This window comes from Curcuma longa, chromosome 4 (genome assembly GCF_044706935.1).
Source record: "Curcuma longa cultivar G26 ecotype Majalengka, Jawa Barat chromosome 4, ITB_CL_G26_1.1, whole genome shotgun sequence".
Lineage (NCBI taxonomy): Eukaryota > Viridiplantae > Streptophyta > Magnoliopsida > Zingiberales > Zingiberaceae > Curcuma > Curcuma longa.
In genome coordinates this window covers 4,112,408-4,131,382 of record NC_133864.1, presented here as the reverse complement: position 1 = coordinate 4,131,382, position 18,975 = coordinate 4,112,408, and the positions used below count along the sequence as shown (strand labels likewise).

At 36.4% G+C, this 18,975-nt stretch overlaps 2 protein-coding genes across 2 annotated transcripts; both read left to right on the top strand.

Annotated features, from left to right (window-relative positions):
- The first annotated feature begins 4,757 nt into the window (after positions 1 to 4,757).
- Positions 4,758 to 7,080, top strand: LOC141828257 (uncharacterized). Its single transcript, XM_074715655.1, has 5 exons — positions 4,758 to 4,887; positions 4,982 to 5,052; positions 5,154 to 5,234; positions 5,326 to 5,369; positions 6,653 to 7,080. The coding sequence occupies exons 1-5, from the start codon at positions 4,848 to 4,850 to the stop codon at positions 6,750 to 6,752; spliced, it is 336 nt and encodes a 111-aa protein (XP_074571756.1). The 5' UTR covers positions 4,758 to 4,847; the 3' UTR covers positions 6,753 to 7,080.
- A 1,017-nt stretch (positions 7,081 to 8,097) lies between these two features.
- LOC141827348 (nuclear pore complex protein NUP133) lies at positions 8,098 to 18,929 on the top strand. Its single transcript, XM_074714570.1, has 8 exons — positions 8,098 to 8,285; positions 9,718 to 9,839; positions 9,939 to 11,678; positions 13,252 to 13,964; positions 15,473 to 15,631; positions 15,927 to 16,257; positions 17,573 to 17,640; positions 17,936 to 18,929. Exons 1-8 carry the CDS (start codon positions 8,098 to 8,100, stop codon positions 18,476 to 18,478), a joined length of 3,864 nt encoding a protein of 1,287 aa, XP_074570671.1. The 3' UTR covers positions 18,479 to 18,929.
- The last annotated feature ends 46 nt before the right edge of the window (positions 18,930 to 18,975 follow it).

The following is an 18,975-nucleotide window of genomic DNA, read 5'->3' as shown; positions in this document are numbered from 1 at the left end:
CCGAATTTAATTCGAAGTGGCAAGTAATGAACTCGTGTATGACTGGATGTGGATCAGCGAGAGCCTTGCCTGCTTTTGCAAGCAAGTGCCAGAGTAGATCAGCAGCATCAGAGGGTTGAAATTTTACACCTCTTGGTAACCCCGGGCACTCCTGCAAATAACAATTTATGCAACAATAGAAGAACTTATTACATAATAAGAACAATTAAAATGCTACTATCTTCAAAATTTCTTGAAATTTGTCCAATTTTGATATGCAAAAAAAATCTTCCAAAATTGAATGGTGGTACAGATAAAAATTCATTTCAATATAAATGGAAGTTACCACAAACATTAAAAAGAAAAGTAACCTTTCAACAGCAAAACTTCTCATTCAATAAAGCAATTCCATGTTAACTATAGCGACCGAATGTTGGTTCGGTCGCTAATTAGCGACCGAACTAACATTCGGTCGCTAATTAGCGACCGAATAGCCGGTCCAGTCGCTAATTAGCGATCGAATAGCCGGTCCAGTCGCTAATTTAGCGACCGACAGCAGTTTCTGTCGCTAAAGCCCATAAACAATTTTTCCCAATCAAATTAACTCTAAAGTTAACGACCGATTCATTTTCGGTCGTTAATTTAACGACCGAATTTAATTCTGATCGTTAAATTACCGACGGATTTGTTATTCCGGTCGCAATTTAACGACCGAAATTAAATCGATCGCTATTCAACGACCGAAATTGAATCGGTCGCTAGTTAACGACCGATCTTAAATATCGATCGTTAAATTAGTGACTGATTTAATTTCGGTTGCTAATTCCGTCGCTATTTAAGGTTATTTTTGTAGTGATGTTGTTCAGCCTCAATATTATGAGTCTTAAAAGATTTGTGAAAGAAATAAGTAGTAGTCTCATCTTTTATACCTGTCAAATAATCTTTTAGATATACAAATATAGGCATCATGAGTGAAAGCGTTATTCTCAGTTACCAAGAAGATTCTGAGGGTGGGTATGACCAAATCTATCAAAATCATCTAGGCAAGTAATGAACTCGTGTATGACTGGATGTGGATCAGCGGGAGCCTTGCCTGCTTTTGCAAGCAAGTGCCAGAGTAGATCAGCATCAGAGGGTTGAAATTTTACACCTCTTGGTAACCCCGGGCACTCCTGCAAATAACAATTTATGCAACAATAGAAGAACTTATTACATAATAAGAACAATTAAAATGCTACTATCTTCAAAATTTCTTGAAATTTGTCCAATTTTGATATGACAAAAAAAATATTCCAAAATTGAATGGTGGTACAGATAAAAATTCATTTCAATATAAATGGAAGTTACCACAAACATTAAAAAGAAAAGTAACCTTTCAACAGCAAAACTTCTCATTCAATAAAGCAATTCCATGTTAACTATAGCGACCGAATGTTGGTTCGTTCGCTAATTAGCGACCGAATAGCCGGTCCAGTCACTAATTTAGCGATCGACTGCAGTTTCGGACGCTAAAGCCCATAAAAAATTTTTCCCAATCAAATTAACTCTAAAGTTAACGACCGATTCATTTTCGGTCGTTAATTTAACGACCGAATTTAATTCCGGTCGTTAAATTACCGACGGATTTGTTATTCCGATCGCAATTTAACGACCAAAATTAAATCGGTCACTATTCAACGACCGAAATTGAATCGGTCGCTAGTTAACGACCGATCTTAAATATCGGTCGTTAAATTAGCGACTGATTTAATTTCGGTCGCTAATTCTGTCGCTATTTAAGGTTATTTTTGTAGTGATGTTGTTCAGCCTCAGTATTATGAGTCTTAAAAGATTTGTGAAAGAAATAAGTAGTAGTCCCATCTTTTATACCTGTCAAATAATCTTTTAGATATATAAATATAGGCATCATGAGTGAAAGCGTTATTCTCAGTTACCAAGAAGATTCTGAGGGTGGGTATGACCAAATCTATCAAAATCATCTAGGCAAGTAATGAACTCGTGTATGACTGGATGTGGATCAGCGGGAGCCTTGCCTGCTTTTGCAAGCAAGTGCCAGAGTAGATCAGCAACATCAGAGGGTTGAAATTTTACACCTCTTGGTAACCCCAGGCACTCCTGCAAATAACAATTTATGCAACAATAGAAGAACTTATTACATAATAAGAACAATTAAAATGCTACTATCTTCAAAATTTCTTGAAATTTGTCCAATTTTGATATGCAAAAAAAATCTTCCAAAATTGAATGGTGGTACAGATAAAAATTCATTTCAATATAAATGGAAGTTACCACAAACATTAAAAAGAAAAGTAACCTTTCAACAGCAAAACTTCTCATTCAATAAATCAATTCCATGTTAACTATAGCGACCGAATGTTGGTTCGGTCGCTAATTAGCGACTGAACTAACATTCGGTCGCTAATTAGCGACCGAATAGCCGGTCCAGTCGCTAATTAGCGATCGAATAGCCGGTCCAGTCGCTAATTTAGCGATCGACAGCAGTTTTGGTCGCTAAAGCCCATAAACAATTTTTCCCAATCAAATTAACTCTAAAGTTAACGACCGATTCATTTTCGGTCGTTAATTTAACGACCGAATTTAATTCCGATCGTTAAATTACCGACGGATTTGTTATTCCGGTCGCAATTTAACGACCGAAATTAAATCGGTCGCTATTCAACGACCGAAATTGAATCGGTCGCTAGTTAACGATCGATCTTAAATATCGGTCGTTAAATTAGTGACTGATTTAATTTCGATCGCTAATTCCGTCGCTATTTAAGGTTATTTTTGTAGTGATGTTGTTCAGCCTCAATATTATGAGTCTTAAAAGATTTGTGAAAGAAATAAGTAGTAGTCCCATCTTTTATACCTGTCAAATAATCTTTTAGATATACAAATATATGCATCATGAGTGAAAGCGTTATTCTCAGTTACCAAGAAGATTCTGAGGGTGGATATGACCAAATCTATCAAAATCATCTAGGCAAGTAATGAACTCGTGTATGACTGGATGTGGATCAGCGGGAGCCTTGCCTGCTTTTGCAAGCAAGTGCCAGAGTAGATCAGCATCAGAGGGTTGAAATTTTACACCTCTTGGTAACCCCGGGCACTCCTGCAAATAACAATTTATGCAACAATAGAAGAACTTATTACATAATAAGAACAATTAAAATGCTACTATCTTCAAAATTTCTTGAAATTTGTCCAATTTTGATATGCAAAAAAAATATTCCAAAATTGAATGGTGGTACAGATAAAAATTCATTTCAATATAAATGGAAGTTACCACAAACATTAAAAAGAAAAGTAACCTTTCAACAGCAAAACTTCTCATTCAATAAAGCAATTCCATGTTAACTATAGCGACCGAATGTTGGTTCGATCGCTAATTAGCAACCGAATAGCCGGTCCAGTCAGTAATTTAGCGATCGACTGCAGTTTCGGTCGCTAAAGCCCATAAAAAATTTTTTCCAATCAAATTAACTCTAAAGTTAACGACCGATTCATTTTCGATCGTTAATTTAACGACCGAATTTAATTTCGGTCATTAAATTACCGACGGATTTGTTATTCCGATCGCAATTTAACGACCGAAATTAAATCAGTCACTATTCAACGACCGAAATTGAATCGGTCGCTAGTTAACGACCGATCTTAAATATCGGTCGTTAAATTAGTGACTGATTTAATTTCGGTCGCTAATTCCGTCGCTATTTAAGGTTATTTTTGTAGTGATGTTGTTCAGCCTCAGTATTATGAGTCTTAAAAGATTTGTGAAAGAAATAAGTAGTAGTCCCATCTTTTATACCTGTCAAATAATCTTTTAGATATACAAATATATGCATCATGAGTGAAAGCGTTATTCTCAGTTACCAAGAAGATTCTGAGGGTGAGTATGACCAAATCTATCAAAATCATCTAGGCAAGTTAGGGATGGCAACGGGTTCGGGGATTGGCGGGGAAGCCTTCTCCATCCCCGTCCCCGAAATCCAAACCCATATACCATCCCCGTCCCCATCCCCGTCGGGTATCATAATTTAAATACCATCCCTGTCCCCGTCGGGTTTCGGGTATCCAGCGGGTTTCGGAGATCCCCACAGATTTCAGAGGTGGTTTTCCCCGCGGGTATTTCCATGGGTATCCCTATACCCATACCCATCCCCATCCCCGTCATGACATATTTAAAAAGTATTTTTTAAAATTTATTACTTTTTTATTAATTAAAAAAAGAAAATATTATTTATTTTATAAATAATGAAACTATAGTATTCAAACAAGTAATTATCAATATGACTTATTTTTTCATTTGATATAAGGATATAATCAAATTAATAAATCTCAATGAATAAAATTATCAAAGTCGGGTTCGGGGATGGGGGACGGGGAATTTTTGGAATATCATCCCCGACCCATCCCCGCTTTCCGAGATTCAGGGATTTCCATCCCCATCCCCGCTTTCTCGGATTCGGGGATTCCCCGGTCAAAATGGGATCAGGGAACGGATTCCCTATCGGGTCCAGGTCTAATTGCCATCTCTAATTCGAACTCATTTCAATTCAAAATATTCCAGCTAGAATTAGACCCGAATCCAAAACCTCTTAATCCGAACCTGATAATTTCGGATCGAGTTAGTGGGTCAGGTTCATTATTATTATTATTATTTTATTTGACATCTTAAGGTTTAGTACAAGGCTAAGCCATTTATAGAAAGACCAGTTGAGTTTAGAAATTTCAATAGAACTCTCTCTATTTTATAGAAGGGCCCTCAATCTTTCTGAAAATTATAGTGGATCAACTGAGAACTGACTGTGTTTAGATTTATTCATTTATGTTATCTCTCGTGGTGATTGCTCGCCGCCGACGATATGAATCCCATGATTTGGCACAAGATCGCTGCAATCTCCGGTACGTATCTCCTCACCGTCGTCGCCTGCCCTCGATCCGTTCTCTTCGTTTCTCCTAATTTATTTCTCTGGTACCTTTTCCCCAACCGGATCAGGAGTCGCTGCTCTCGGCCTCGGGACTTACGGATCGCATGGCTTCCGGCCAAAAGACGAAACTTTCAAAGAGGTGCTTCTTCGCACGTCCCTTTTTGCCCAATTTGTTCGAAAATTGCTAGGGTTAGATTTCCCCCAACTTTTCGTTTGTGGTACTGTTTTTTTTTTTTTAAGGTTTGGCGCACTGCTTCTCTCTACCACTTGGTCCACACCGCCGCCTTGGTCGGAGCTCCGGTCACCAAACACCCCAACATCGTGAGTCCTCTATTGACTTGGATGATCAATTTAGTTAGCATTCCGGTTCCAGCGGCACAATTTTCCCTTTTCTTCCTTTTGCATTGTGCAGTTCGGAGGGCTTCTGACTGCTGGTATTCTGGCGTTCTCTGGATCGTGAGTTCTGTTCCTTGACTCAGTCTATTTTAGGTTCATCCCCTTGTAAATGGGGTTCCTTTGTATCATATTCATTGAATGTATTGAGTTTAAAGTTCAATTCAAAAGTTTAGTTTATTCTTGTTTTTGGAAATTTGATCCATTGATATGATTTCTGCTGAACAAACAAAGCAATTTAGGATGGTAAAGGAAGCAGTTTAAATGAAGCTTGAGATGTTATATTGTATGTGTTAATTTCATAGGAGATGGAAAATTGGGAGTTCAAGGTATCCTGAATGTTGTTATATAACTGATTGCCAAATTGTTTTCTTGACCTAGAAAACTATGCCTATGTTAAGAATTTCATTTTGTGTATCTGAGTTTCACCTTGCTATGACTTGTATCATGTGGTGTTACCCTAATGTAAATCCATAATAGAAATTGTGGACTAATTAAAAAGGGTTTATTAGTCCTAGATCAATTTACTTCAATTAACTTGAGCTTATGCATTTTGGCCAATAGTTGATGTATCAATTGGCCCATAGGTTGGGTAGTGACAAATAGTATTTGTGGGATTTATTCCTATTCTTGCTATGGGAAAAAAAAACAAACATCATATGGCAACTAGAGATGGGATAATGGATGTTCTAAAGCTCAATATTATGATCATATTTCTTTTCAAACTTTAGTTTATTCTCGTTTTTATAATTTTGGTCCATTGATATGATTTCTGCTGAATAAACAAAGCAATCAAGGATGGTAAAGGAAGCAGTTTAAATGAAGCTTGAGATATTATAGTTGTATGTGTCTATTTTATAGAAGAACATTAACTATAGGAGATGCTAAATTGGGAGTTCGCAAAAAACCAAAACAAACATCAAGTGGCAACTTGAGATGGGCTAATGGATGTTCTTAAATTGTAATTTAGACTTTATGTTTCATCACATGAAATTTCACTAGGGGAAGTGTGATTTCCTAGTTTGGTTCCATATTGCGGGGCATTGTTTTTTTTCTTTTTGTTAAAAGACATGCATGGTTTGCTTAATTGCCAACTTTAGTTCCTTGTTTGTGGATCGAGAATTTCTATTTGCAAGTTGAACGACATAAATGCTAATTGGCAAACAAATCATTAGATTAGCAGCTTATATCTAAAGATGCTTACCTTATTAATCTTCTGTACAAGTGAATTACCATCTATTCTCAGTTAAACTTAACTCTCTGAACCTTCTACTTCATCGGCATCAGTTCTTGCTGTTGAAAAGATGCTTCTTTCTATTTGGCTCATGCTCCTGTTGTTTGTTTAGGTGCTACGCGACAGCATATCTCGAAGATAGACAATACTCTTTTCTCGCACCGTTTGGTGGCTTTGCATTCATTGGAGCTTGGGGCAGCTTACTCTTCTGATTCATAATGCTTCAACAGCTGAGGTGTTGTATTCTTCTCGAGCTAACCGGGACTCTTATTCTGCCCGGTCCAATCTTCTCACCATCGTGCTATCTTGGATGCTCTCAAGAACACTTTTTACTGCTCCAAATTCTTAAATGGTCGATATGTTGTCACAGACTTGCTCGACTACAAAATGTTGTATCAAGTTGGCAGATGACTAAAACTGCTATAGCAGCTGAACTGCATCATTCTTTCTGCCATTACTGAATTGTGAGTTTGTTTTTGCAAACCTAAATGGCTAGTGTCTGAATATCTGCTATTGTAATAATTTAATTTCAGAATTAAACTCTGAGATTATTGTACAGAAATTACAAATATCAACGATGTGTTATAGATAAGAATATAAATATTTGTTATTTAAATTATTTAAATATTTATGTTAGATTATAAATAGGTATCTAAATTTGTCAGTCCATAAAACTAACCTTAAAATTTGTGAGGCAAAAATTAAGAAGGTGCCTCTAATTATTTATCAGAATAATCATCAAAAGAGTGCTCTAATCTATTTCTCATTCAGTATTATTGTAGTTACGGAGTAGTTACTATAATATATTAAAATAAATCAGTTTATTTTTTTACAAAAAGGTGAAATTCTCTATTCCAGTGGTCTCACATGATCGATCCACGATCATCTATGAAGAGGTAAATTGAGAAATTACAATTGACCACGACGGAAGAGGGTATTGTCTCGAAAAATAATCAACTCAACTATGCCTCGAAGGACAGTTTATCTTAGTCAAGCATACGGTCATATAACACTTTTATATCAATTTTTTAAATTAATTTAGTTAAAATTATTTAAAATCAAATCACTATAAACTTGAATTAAAAATAATTTTTTGATATAAAAATAATATTTTTGAATCAAATTGAATTAAAAATAAAAATACTTTTATTTTAATATATTGGGGCAACTACCGTGTAGCTATTATAACAACGAATAAAGATATTTTTGAAATGAAAAATATGGTATTTTTTTTACCATTTGAATAATTAGGGGTGTCCTTCAATTATTGTCTAAATTTGTGAATGTTTATGACTATTTTAATTTGATAAATTCTTGAGTTGGTTGGAAAACTAAAATCAAGGATTTGGATGGTCAAAATGAATATTGTTTTTTTTATTACTATTTTACTCTTGAATTTGCTCTACTCCTCCCTCCCAAAACCGGTCCGGTTCAACTGAGCGGACTGCCACTTGCCTGCCGGCCCGGTTCGTCTACTACCCACTTTATAACTCCCCGTTTCGAGATCTCCGGAGGCAAAAACCTTTGTGCTGCTCACTGAACCCTCGCTGCCCGGCGATGTTCTCCCCCGCGGCGAGGAAGCCGCATCTCGCCGGCGTCACCTCTCAGAGGGGACGGAGCCAGAAGGACTCTCCGTCCACCCCGATCGAAGATGCCCACCACTCCCTCATCGCCCCCTCCGTCCCCGGCCGCCCGTTAACCGGCACGCCCGCACCCTGGTCCACTCGCCTCTCCGTACTCGCCAGGTATTGCCTCGCTCCGAGTCATCTTCTACGTCTCATCCCGGATCTTGAGCTACTGTAGATCTTCCTCGGCATGGACATCTATCTCGTTTGAAATGAGGGCTTCTTGACGGGTGGATGATGGGAATTATCACCCACGCATGATTTATTGGATAGTATAGGATATGAAACTAAGTACTTATTTGTCTCACCAGTTAGTTTTATTATCTCCTTTTCTTCCTACACAGTTGTTGAGATGGAGGTTGTTTTGTGGCAATTGGTTTTGCTCTTTGTTCAATTGGAGAAATGTGGGAAAGTATAAGGGGAGGACATCAAAGTGTTGTTATTTGGAGGTGATTGAGTGTGGGGTGTTGAGTAAGCTTAGAAATCAGTTCACTGAGATGCTACCTCAAGAGAGTCATTGACTCCAGGAGGTTGTGTTTCAGAAAGAGAAAAGATGTCAGTAATGTGTTCTATTGGATCATAGTTTGCACTCAACTTGGGAAAAATTTCACAAAAGAAAAGTGTGTGTGATGAAGGAATTATTTTTGTACCTTAAACATAAAAAGTTAGTTTGGCGTTATTTATAAGCTGGAGGATCTAACCTAAGCGGTCAAACAATATTATCTTAATTCACACATTTTTTGCGCATCGAGGTTGGTTGACAATCACATAAGATCCTGCAGGATTACAGGTACTGAAATCTTGAGATCTGATTTCAAATCCCTTGTTCCAAGTGATGATTACTGATTGGTTGGACATCAACTCACTGCAAGGTTCTTATTATGTGTTCTCTTTGACGTGGTCGTAGTCTCGCTTTATTTAAACGTTTATTCTAATACAAAAAGTTCCTATTTATGGAGGATTGTCAAATGTCATGAGACTGATTTCCCAGCATAAAAGTTCTGATAACATTATTTTATCAATTTGAATTTCATCTTGGGAAACCTTGTCAGGTTGCACCAGTATTCAAATGAACATATCTCAATGCCTGAGTGGAACAATTGATTGGAGATGTGAAAAAACTGATGTAAGAGGCAATTGGTCAGTCTGAAAGGCATAAATAGTCAAAATTATTTCCCATTAGAAAACCTTAAAGTGACATATCCATCCATTCTTTAAGGTAGTGTTGTTTGGAAATTTCTTTGGCGTCTTTTGTTTACTGCTCACTTCTATGATACTCTTAACTACTCATTTTGTTAAAGCAGTGAAATGAATTTATATTTCTTTTTGGACATGTTTTTTAATTTTTGTAAAGGTATTATATGAGTTTGACTTGATCATTATTTTGCAAATTTTACTTTTGCATGTGCTTTGGCTCTACCTCGTGTCACTTTTTATTTTGTTAGTCAGAGTTCATATGCATACTTTTGGATTCACTGCCGAGATGTTGGTCCTGCTAACTGGCCTTTTTCAGCAAAGTATAGCAGCTAACATCTCCTTCTTCATCGCCTAGATTTCAAAATGTAAAAGAAGCAAATAGGACGGATACTTCCAAACAAATCGAACCAGTTTATGTGGGAGAATTTCCTCAGGTTGTACGTAATGCACAAGCCCATCTTATGCAAAAGGGTTTCGGTAACTTAGTTCTTGATTCTGGTTTATTTTTGATATATCATCCATTTGCTACAAATTGTGAGATCTCCTTACAAATTAAACTTGTTTTCTTCATTGCAGATAACAGCTGTCTTGCTGGTGGTATTGATAAAGGAACATCTCTTTCCTGGATGATATGCAGCACCCAACTCTTTATATGGAGCTATTTGTCTGATGCTGCTGTTCCCAAAAATTGTATTGTGCTTAAGATTCCATCTACAGTCACAGATATGAACTTCAATGTCATGGATAAACCTAGTAGAAGTTGGTTGGTTTGTGTGGTCAGTTGGGACATTTCATCCAGAAAAGCATTTGAGCAGTGTAATTCTGCTGGTATCATCCTTTGTAACAGACAAACTGGAGCCTTGGCATATTGGTCTGACATCTACTCTGAAAGTTTGCATTCTCCAATTGTTAGCTTAGCTACTCAACGGGCAGAAGAGAGTGATAGATCAATGGGACTTGAAAGGTTTAACTCCATCATTGCTACTGCAATACCTGGTAATTCTCAAGAATGTCTTGCTCTAGCTTGTCAAGCAACAGGAGGCTTATGGCTGTTAAAATTTTCACTATCTGGAATCCACCAGGAAATGATTTCATCAAATATTTTAAACAGTAATTTTAATAGCTCTCCTGTAAATGCCAGGTCTTTAGTCTGGGATCCACAACATGCTTTCTCAGGTGAATCAGGCCTACGGTTCTTTGTGTTGACAGATCATGAGATTCAATATTGGAATATTGTTCTTGCACCTAGCATAAATGTTCAAAAGATATGGAGTCATGAAATTGTTGGTAATGATAGTCAGTTGGGTATTAAAAAGGATCTAGCAGGACAAAAGCAAATTTGGCTTCTGGATATGCAATTAGATGACCGTGGGAAAGAATTTACAATTCTTGTTGCTACTTCTTGTAAAGATCGAGTAAGCAGCTCAAATTATATACAATATTCTCTTCTATTAATGCAATATAACCTGGGTTTCTCCATAAAGAATAGCTCATTTACAAATGAGAGAATTCTAGAGAAGAAAGCTCTTCAAGTAGTAATTCCTAAAGCACGAGTTGAGGATGAGGGATATCTATTTTCTACAAGAATACGTGTTGGTGGCAAACCATCTGGTTCTGTGGTAATATTATCTGGAGATGGAACTGCAACTGTTACCAGTTATCATAGAGGATCCACTCGGCTGTTCCAGTTCGATTTACCCTATGATGGTGGGAAAGTTCTTGACGCTTCTGTTTTTCCATCTGGAGAGGACAATGATGAAGGGGCATGGATTGTCTTAACTGAAAAGGCAGGAGTTTGGGCAATACCTGAAAAGGCTATTCTACTTGGCGCCGTTGATCCTCCAGAACGAAGTTTATCTCGGAAGGGGAGTTCTAATGAAAGGGTTGTAGATGAAGAAAAAAGAAGCCAGGGAACCAGAGGCAACACCATCACTAAAAAGCATAGTTATGAAGGGTGGGGTTCCAGTGAAAGACAACAAGCAGCTTTAGTTGCAAAAACTGCACAGGATGAAGAAGCTGAAGCACTACTAAGTCGTCTTTTTCATGAATTTCTTTCATCTGGTGAAGTTGAAGACATACTTGACAATCTCAGAGAAAAAGGAGCATTTTTAAAAGAAGATGAAACAAATGTTTTTACTCGCATAAGCAAATCTATTATCGATACATTAGCTAAACACTGGACAACAACCAGAGGAGCTGAATTTGTGGCTTCATCTGTTGTGTCGTCACTTCTTTTGGATAAGCAGCAGAAGCATCAGAAATATCTTCATTTTCTCACTTTGACCAAGTGTCATCAAGAACTATCTAGCAAGCAGAGTAAGTCTAATGCCTTCTTAATGAGTGGTCTTTGAGTTTTGACTATATCTGTCATATTTAGCCATTCAGCATCTACCTGTAAGGTCTAACATGCTCTTTGCTGAATACCACATGCTTAGACCTTGCAAACTATTTGTAGTTATTACATGTGTATGGTATGAAGCCATATAGTTGTATTCACTTGTTAGTTTCTGTGGATTTGTACTCACTAACTTATGTAACACGATAGCTCCTTTTCAATCTGTGAAGAAAAATCAACTTTCAATAATTCATTGATATGTTTGATCTTTTGGTCCTTTATTGTGCATATTGCTTTTAGTAAACTGACACTAATCCTTGAAATTTGACAAGCAAAGTTCTTTTGAGTGTGGAAAATAATATCAGATGTGCTTTAAGAAGTATTATTTGAAATGTGTAGCATTACAACTATTTCCTAAGCAGACTTCTTAGAAATTTCCATATGATTTAATGATTAATAATCATATGTTGCAGACTCAGTTCTAAATTTAACTATATTTTCTTAAATTGATTTAATGCTTAATAGTTCGATATTCTACATATTTGAACTTATAATGGGAGCTTGTTGAGGCTGTTTGAGTGATACCAAATTTGAATGCCCTTTTTGAAAGATAACATCCTTAATTGTTTAATCTTTTATGTGTGCACAAGGAAAGCCACTTTTCTTTGACCTTGTCAAGTTTCCAATGTCTTTGGTTGCATAATTCTTATCATTTAGATACCTTTTAAGTTCAGGAATGAAATCCAATTGGATCAATTTCAAGCAAATTATTCTGATACTTCCACTTTCTGTTATTAATCCAATTAATCCCAGTAAGAAGAGTTCTAATCCAAGTATCTGATGCTAGCTGTATTACACAATAACCCAGTTGTTTGCAAGTTAATCAGAGAGAATCTCCAATGTTTGAAGGAGAAAATGAATATTTTGGAGAAGCTAAATTATCTGAAGGCTTAGCAATTAAAATGTGAAGTGAGAAAAACACACCTTATAAAAGTTGCGGTGAAAGGTTTAATCAACTAGCATATGTAAACTTGCCTTGATGTAAAGCTGGAAAGTTGATAGAAAGCTCATCTTTAGAGTTAGTTACAATTCTAAATCTTTGCAAGATAACAAGCCAAAATAGTGTAAACAAATTCTTATTCGCAAGAGTCAAAATGACTCTGATTTCTTAGTTGGCCTAGTTTTTTTGTTTTGTTTTTTACAAAAGCAATTATGCATGGAAATGGACTTGATTATTCAGCTCTATCATATTTACACCATCAGTTTCTGTGGGCTATGTTTACTGAGTTAGAGTTCTGGTTGTGCAGTTTGACTTTCATTGTTCTTATTATCTCCGTACTATAAGTTCTTCATAAGGAAAAAAGTTAAAAACTAATGGAAGTAAGTTTGTTTATGCATTGCTAATTCTTTCTGAATCCTTATATCTTATTTAACCTTGCTATGGGAATAGCAGTGGAACTGTTATCACATTCATGTTTGAGGCAGCTTCATGCTTTGTTGTTTCCATCTTTTCTGCACATTGCTATCACTAAATTCACCTTTTCTTCCTTGTAGGATCTTCAATGCTAATTATTATGGAACACGGTGAAAAGCTTTTTAGTATGATTCAATTAAGGGAATTACAAAATATTCTTAGTCAGAGTGGAAAACACTCATATGATTCACCATCTCATGTAGAAGCATCTGGATCTCTTTGGACTCTGATTCAGTTAGTTGGTGAGAAAGCACGGAGGAATACTGTTCTTCTTATGGATCGTGATAATATGGAAGTATTTTACACTAAAATTTCTGATATAGAACAGCTATTTTATTGCTTATCTCAACATGTTGAGTACATAGTGGGTAGAGATCAACCATTCAGTATACAGGTGCAACATGCTTGTGAAGTATCGAATGCCTGCACAACTTTGATTCATGCTGCTATGCACTACAGAGATGAGCACAAAAACTGGTATCCTTCTCTTGAAGGATTAACACCCTGGAACTGCCAGCATGTAGTTCGGTCAGGCCTCTGGAAAATAGCATTTTCTATTATGCAGCTCCTAAAAGAGGTGGAAGCTATTGATATGCCTGTGGTGTCAGAAATGTGGTCCCAATTGGAAAGACTCACTGATGTATTGTTGGAGTCTTATACCAGTGCAATTACAGCTAAAATTGAACTTGGAGAAGAACACCAATCTCTAATAGCTGAGTATTGTAGCAGGAGAGATGAGCTTCTTGCTTGCCTCTATGAGCTAGCAAAAAGATTAACCCAACTGAAGTATCAGGTAAGTTCTGGTGGTGTTTGTATACACTTCTTCTGCACTTTCTTGATTCATTTCACAGCATGTGAATGTAATTTTTCATAGTTTCTATTATTTCAAAAGGCACTTAAAAACTTCTTTATCCATTTTTTTTCTAATTCTTGGCCATATAATTGTAAACCCATCTGGGAGTTCCAAGCACAAGCAAGAACAGCACAAATCAAACCCATACAAAGAAAGTCAAGTGAAGATCATAGAAAATATCTTCTTTCTTGTGAGTTTGCTTGCTTGCTAGTTATTTATAATATTTCTGAAGTAGCACATCCTGCAAGAAAAGGAGGGCTTCTCGACTTGGATTTCTACTTCTACATACCCTGATTTTGCGACAAGCATACTTAATGGATAACTAAAGAAATTCTTGGAGAGAGCATTCCTATTCTACTGTCAGCTAATACTGGACCACTCTGCGAACAAAAAGAGGCTATTCTCCTACCTGATCAATGAATATCTGAAATTGATTTCGTCCCAGCCACTTTTTGAGGAAAGGCTGTGAACACCCCTATTCTATTAGGGATTGGTGTTGACTAAGTTGTCTCTCCAATGAATATGATATTACTAGTTCTTTAGATACTATAAAACTCAATGGATGTTGTTTTTGAGGTTTTAATCTTCATAACAAACTGATTATCAGATGGAGCTAGAAATACGAGTCGGCATTATAAGCTCTTGTAGTCATAGTCATATCATAGTAATTCCTCCATGCCGGTGCCACAGATATTTTTCACCTGCAGAAAATAGCATCCATAAGTTTTAAGACACAAGTTATTCAAAGAAATAAATAAGATGATGCATTACTTATTGAAAGTGAGTAGACATATTCTTTGCATTTTTTAAATAACTAAAATGGTGGTGCATATTCTCCATGTTGCCACCATGGTCATTATAATGGAAAGTCTGATATGATGTAAAATCAGAATATTATATGTAGTAAATCACAGGTTCAAAACTCTTTTTGTTGATATGTGAATGTCAAGGTAGTAGAGTACTGGGAATGAGAACTAAATGTTACTCACTTGCAAGCTGACAACTATGACTGAAAATTAATTTGAATCACATATTATGGACATATTCACATGATACTAACATGCTTTAGTGAGATGGCATGATGACTTAGGATTGCTCATGGCACATTATCTCCAGAGTGAGGTATAAGGGACTGTAATGGAGATTTCTTGGTAGGCTGATGTTTTGGAGACATGGATTCATAATAATACATTCTAACAAAGTTTACTAGTCTTTCAACTTTGTGAACTCTCATACATACTAATACTCTTCACTCTTCATCAGTATCTTGCAAATTTGATCACAAATTAATCTTACCTGTAGTAGATTCCTTCAAGTTATAGATGCTATTAATTATTAATTTGTTAAAATTTTCGTCTATGCAAGTCTCATGTTTACAAATTAACATTACCTATAATAGATTCCTTCAAGTTGTGGATGTTACTAATTGTTTATATGTTTTTCTTCAGGAGGCACACATAGGCATTGATGATCTTAACAGAAAGGAAGCCATATTTAGAGAAGTCAGTGAACCTCTACTCTTGATTGCAAAGAGACATGAAGGCTACCAAACATTGTGGCAACTATGTTATGACCTTAGTGATACAAGACTTCTCCGAAGCCTTATGGTATGGACACATAGAAACAGACTTTTCTATTGCCATGAATACCTTATGCATGTCTATGAATCTTTCAGTATGCTTGTGCTTGTAGGAATCATTCTTTTGCATTCTCTTATATCTGCTAGGCTTGAAATATTTAGAATATGTTTCATCAGGTAATGGAATTTGGTGGGAATATAATCTTGAATCAGAATACATTTATTTGCACTGCCCTATTCATTTGGGGGGGTTCATTGGCTACAGTTGTTGTGCATTCTTTTAGGTGATTAATATTTTCTTATCCTTTATGTAAATTATGCAGCATGAGAGTGTTGGGCCAAAAGGAGGGTTCAGCTATTTTGTCTTTAAGCAGCTGATGACAAGCCAACAGTTCTCTAAGCTTTTGAGGCTCGGAGAAGAATTCCAAGATGAGTTAGCTATTTTTTTGAAGGAACATAAGGATCTACTGTGGCTGCATGAGATATTTCTGAACCAATTTTCAGCAGCTTCAGAAACTCTTCATGCCATTGCTCTATCTCCAGATGATAGTTTGCACCCAACATCTGAAGAATCACCAACTGAAACAAAGAGGTTCCTGTCACTTGCTGACAGAAGACGTCTACTTAATCTTTCCAAAATTGCTGCAGCTGCAGGTTTTAGTCCCTCACTCTTCAACCTTATTTAACAGCAAGAAGCCTATATTAGTCCTTAAAATTCTATTCCTCACAAACTCCAAATCAAAGAGTAAATTTCTTGCCACACTTGTTCATAAATTGCTATTACTATCCAATCAATCTATCATGATGTAGAGTTACTCAATCAGAGCATCTGATGATCCATATGCACTAAATCAAATTTGCTCTTGCAAGATTAGAAATTGATTAATGAGAATGTATGATAATCCACATTCAAAATTGACTCAGATTTCATTTTGATATGGTGATTCATCTAAAAGCAAATTCATCTGTATACTTGACATTTATCGATGTGCCATTGGATTTTAGAGACTAGTAACACTAGCTATATCATCCTTGCTGTGAGGTGAAACTTGCCAAGTCTAGCCATTCAATTGGCTTTCAGCTTGCCAAATCTGTGGAGAAGGTTTTTGATGTCATTAATACTGTTTCGATGGTATCTGTTGGTTGTGTTTTATGGGACCAATGGACTATAGGCTGACTGGATTTTCAGTTGTAGACATGAAATTTAATAATGCCTTATAGATTTATTTATTTTTGATTCTGTAGCTGCTTTCTTTGATACCTTGATCTAAACTCTGAAGTTGCTGTATGGCATTGGCAGCAAAATCTTCATGGAAATTCACACTTAAGTAGTAGAACACTTGACTTTTGAGGTTAGAATTTATGCTTACCAGTAATGTTGCAAACTTCATCATATGCTTGGAAGTTGGAGTTAATATCTGATTTGCATTTTCGCCATATTTCTAATTAGTAAAATATTCTGAAATAATCCTAGACTTTTATTTTAAGTGAGATGCTATTGGAAAGGTTTGAACCCTTTCAACCTTTATAAGGGAGTAAACACCTGACCAACAGGGTAGAAGTTGAGTTACTAGCCTAGACTTCTATCAACACCAATATTTAGTGCTATCAGGTTGATATATTTATCAAACAAGTTGCAGGAGCAAATTTGTGACTGATTTTTCTCTTCATATTCTCCATTGGGACTGTGACTTAAGTAGGAAACATTGTTTCCGACAAAAATTCTTTTTCGCTTCACACAAGGTTAAAGAGGAGTTGACTACCTCTTTAACCTAAATGTTCAAATTGTTTAGTATACCTTGACCCTAATATTGTAAAGGAAAAGGAGTTTGATTACCTCTTCTATATTTGCTCTCATAAGTAGCTTTTATGTTTTTCCTCTTATAGTTTTAAGTAGTTCGTATTTTTTCTGAAATTTTAAAGAAATATTTTGTTCTTGTAATTTGAGCAGTGTCTTCTGTGTTGATAGGGAAGGACATGTATTTTGAGATGAAGGCCAGACGGATAGAAGCTGATCTGCAAATTTTAAAATTGCAGGTGCATTACTCTTTGCTGTCGATCAAAAACAATTCTCACAATTGTACTTCTCAATATTTCTCCTGATTTTTGAGCCTTCTATTTGTCTGAGCGTTTAGTATATTTTTTTGTGACAGCCCTGATTTTGTTATATTACTCAATTCTGTCTTTCAATTAATTTCAAACTTGAGGCTCAGTTTGTCTTAGGCACATTGTTTCCGAGTTTTTGCTCTAGGCAGATTTGGAACTGATTTAATGTTTTGGGTATCTGTTTTTGATTTATGAGTTTTTACCTTTTTATATGTATTTTCTGCAGGAAGAAATCATTAGCTATTTATTAGATGGTGTAGATGAAAATGACATTGATAGGCCTCTTCTTCCTGGAGAACTGGTCGAAATTTGTTTAAAAGGAGGGAGTAAAGAACTATGTCTAAAAGCTTTTGACGTTTTTGCTTGGACAAGTTCATCATTTCGAAACTCCAACAAAAGCCTTTTGGAGAAATGTTGGCGGGCTGCCGTGGACCAAGAAAACTGGACCATTATTCAGGCATCAACGGCCGGTTGTGGTGATGAAGTTACCATGGAGTCACTGAGAGAAACAGTGCTGTACAAGGCTTCACAACGATGTTATGGACCCGAATCACTGGTTTATGGTGGTAGTTTTGACGAAGTACTGCCTTTGCAGAAAGTGGATGCAGAATCATCGAGTTTTGGGGACTCTTGTTCGTCAGTGGAAGACATTCTTAAACAGCACAAAGACTTTCCTGATGCAGGCAAGTTGATGCTGAATGCTGTCCTGCTTCCTGTGATCGAAGATAATGTGATAGTCGAAGAGGATATCGCTATGGATTCTAGATGAAACCTGATGCACTATCATTGCTATCCATGAGTCAAAAGAGCCCATCACAGGATTGTAGATGGAACCTGATGCCTTACCTTTCATGGACTCCGATACACGCCATCTTTGCAGTTGGACTCACAAGACAAGCATTTTCTTTGTAAAGTCTCGTCCTTGTTCGCTGAGAAAATGCCTCATCTGGATCTTATGTGCCTACTGGCACTGTTAATTCCCGAGAGATCTAATGTTCCTCTAGCCCGCAATTCACCAGTTACCCGAATGTTTCTCTTGCACGATGAGAATGAGCATATCAGTGCATGTAATGGCTGTCAGTGCACTTCTTTTGCCTGCTCTTTTGCATCAGATTTCGTCATGCAATTCTGTATGATAACTGTTCGTCTTTCAAAATTTTCCATTTTACTCTCCACACTTTATTGCAGCATTGTGTTTCATCCTGATTTTGCCTAGTTTTTGTATGATAAAATTTGTATCTGAAAGTTGTGCTTCATGTTCAAAGA

What these genes read in the sequence shown, in the direction of transcription:
- LOC141828257 (XM_074715655.1), top strand. Translation starts at nt 4,848, where the DNA reads ATGAATCCCATGATTTGGCACAAGATCGCTGCAATCTCCG. An exon ending in AAGACGAAACTTTCAAAGAG is followed by an intron (nt 5,053 to 5,153) that starts GTGCTTCTTCGC and finishes TTTTTTTTTAAG; the next exon opens with GTTTGGCGCACTGCTTCTCT. An exon ending in ATTCTGGCGTTCTCTGGATC is followed by an intron (nt 5,370 to 6,652) that starts GTGAGTTCTGTT and finishes TTGTTTGTTTAG; the next exon opens with GTGCTACGCGACAGCATATC.
- LOC141827348 (XM_074714570.1), top strand. Translation starts at nt 8,098, where the DNA reads ATGTTCTCCCCCGCGGCGAGGAAGCCGCATCTCGCCGGCGTCACCTCT. An exon ending in CAAAATTGCTGCAGCTGCAG is followed by an intron (nt 16,258 to 17,572) that starts GTTTTAGTCCCT and finishes CTGTGTTGATAG; the next exon opens with GGAAGGACATGTATTTTGAG. An exon ending in TGCAAATTTTAAAATTGCAG is followed by an intron (nt 17,641 to 17,935) that starts GTGCATTACTCT and finishes TATTTTCTGCAG; the next exon opens with GAAGAAATCATTAGCTATTT.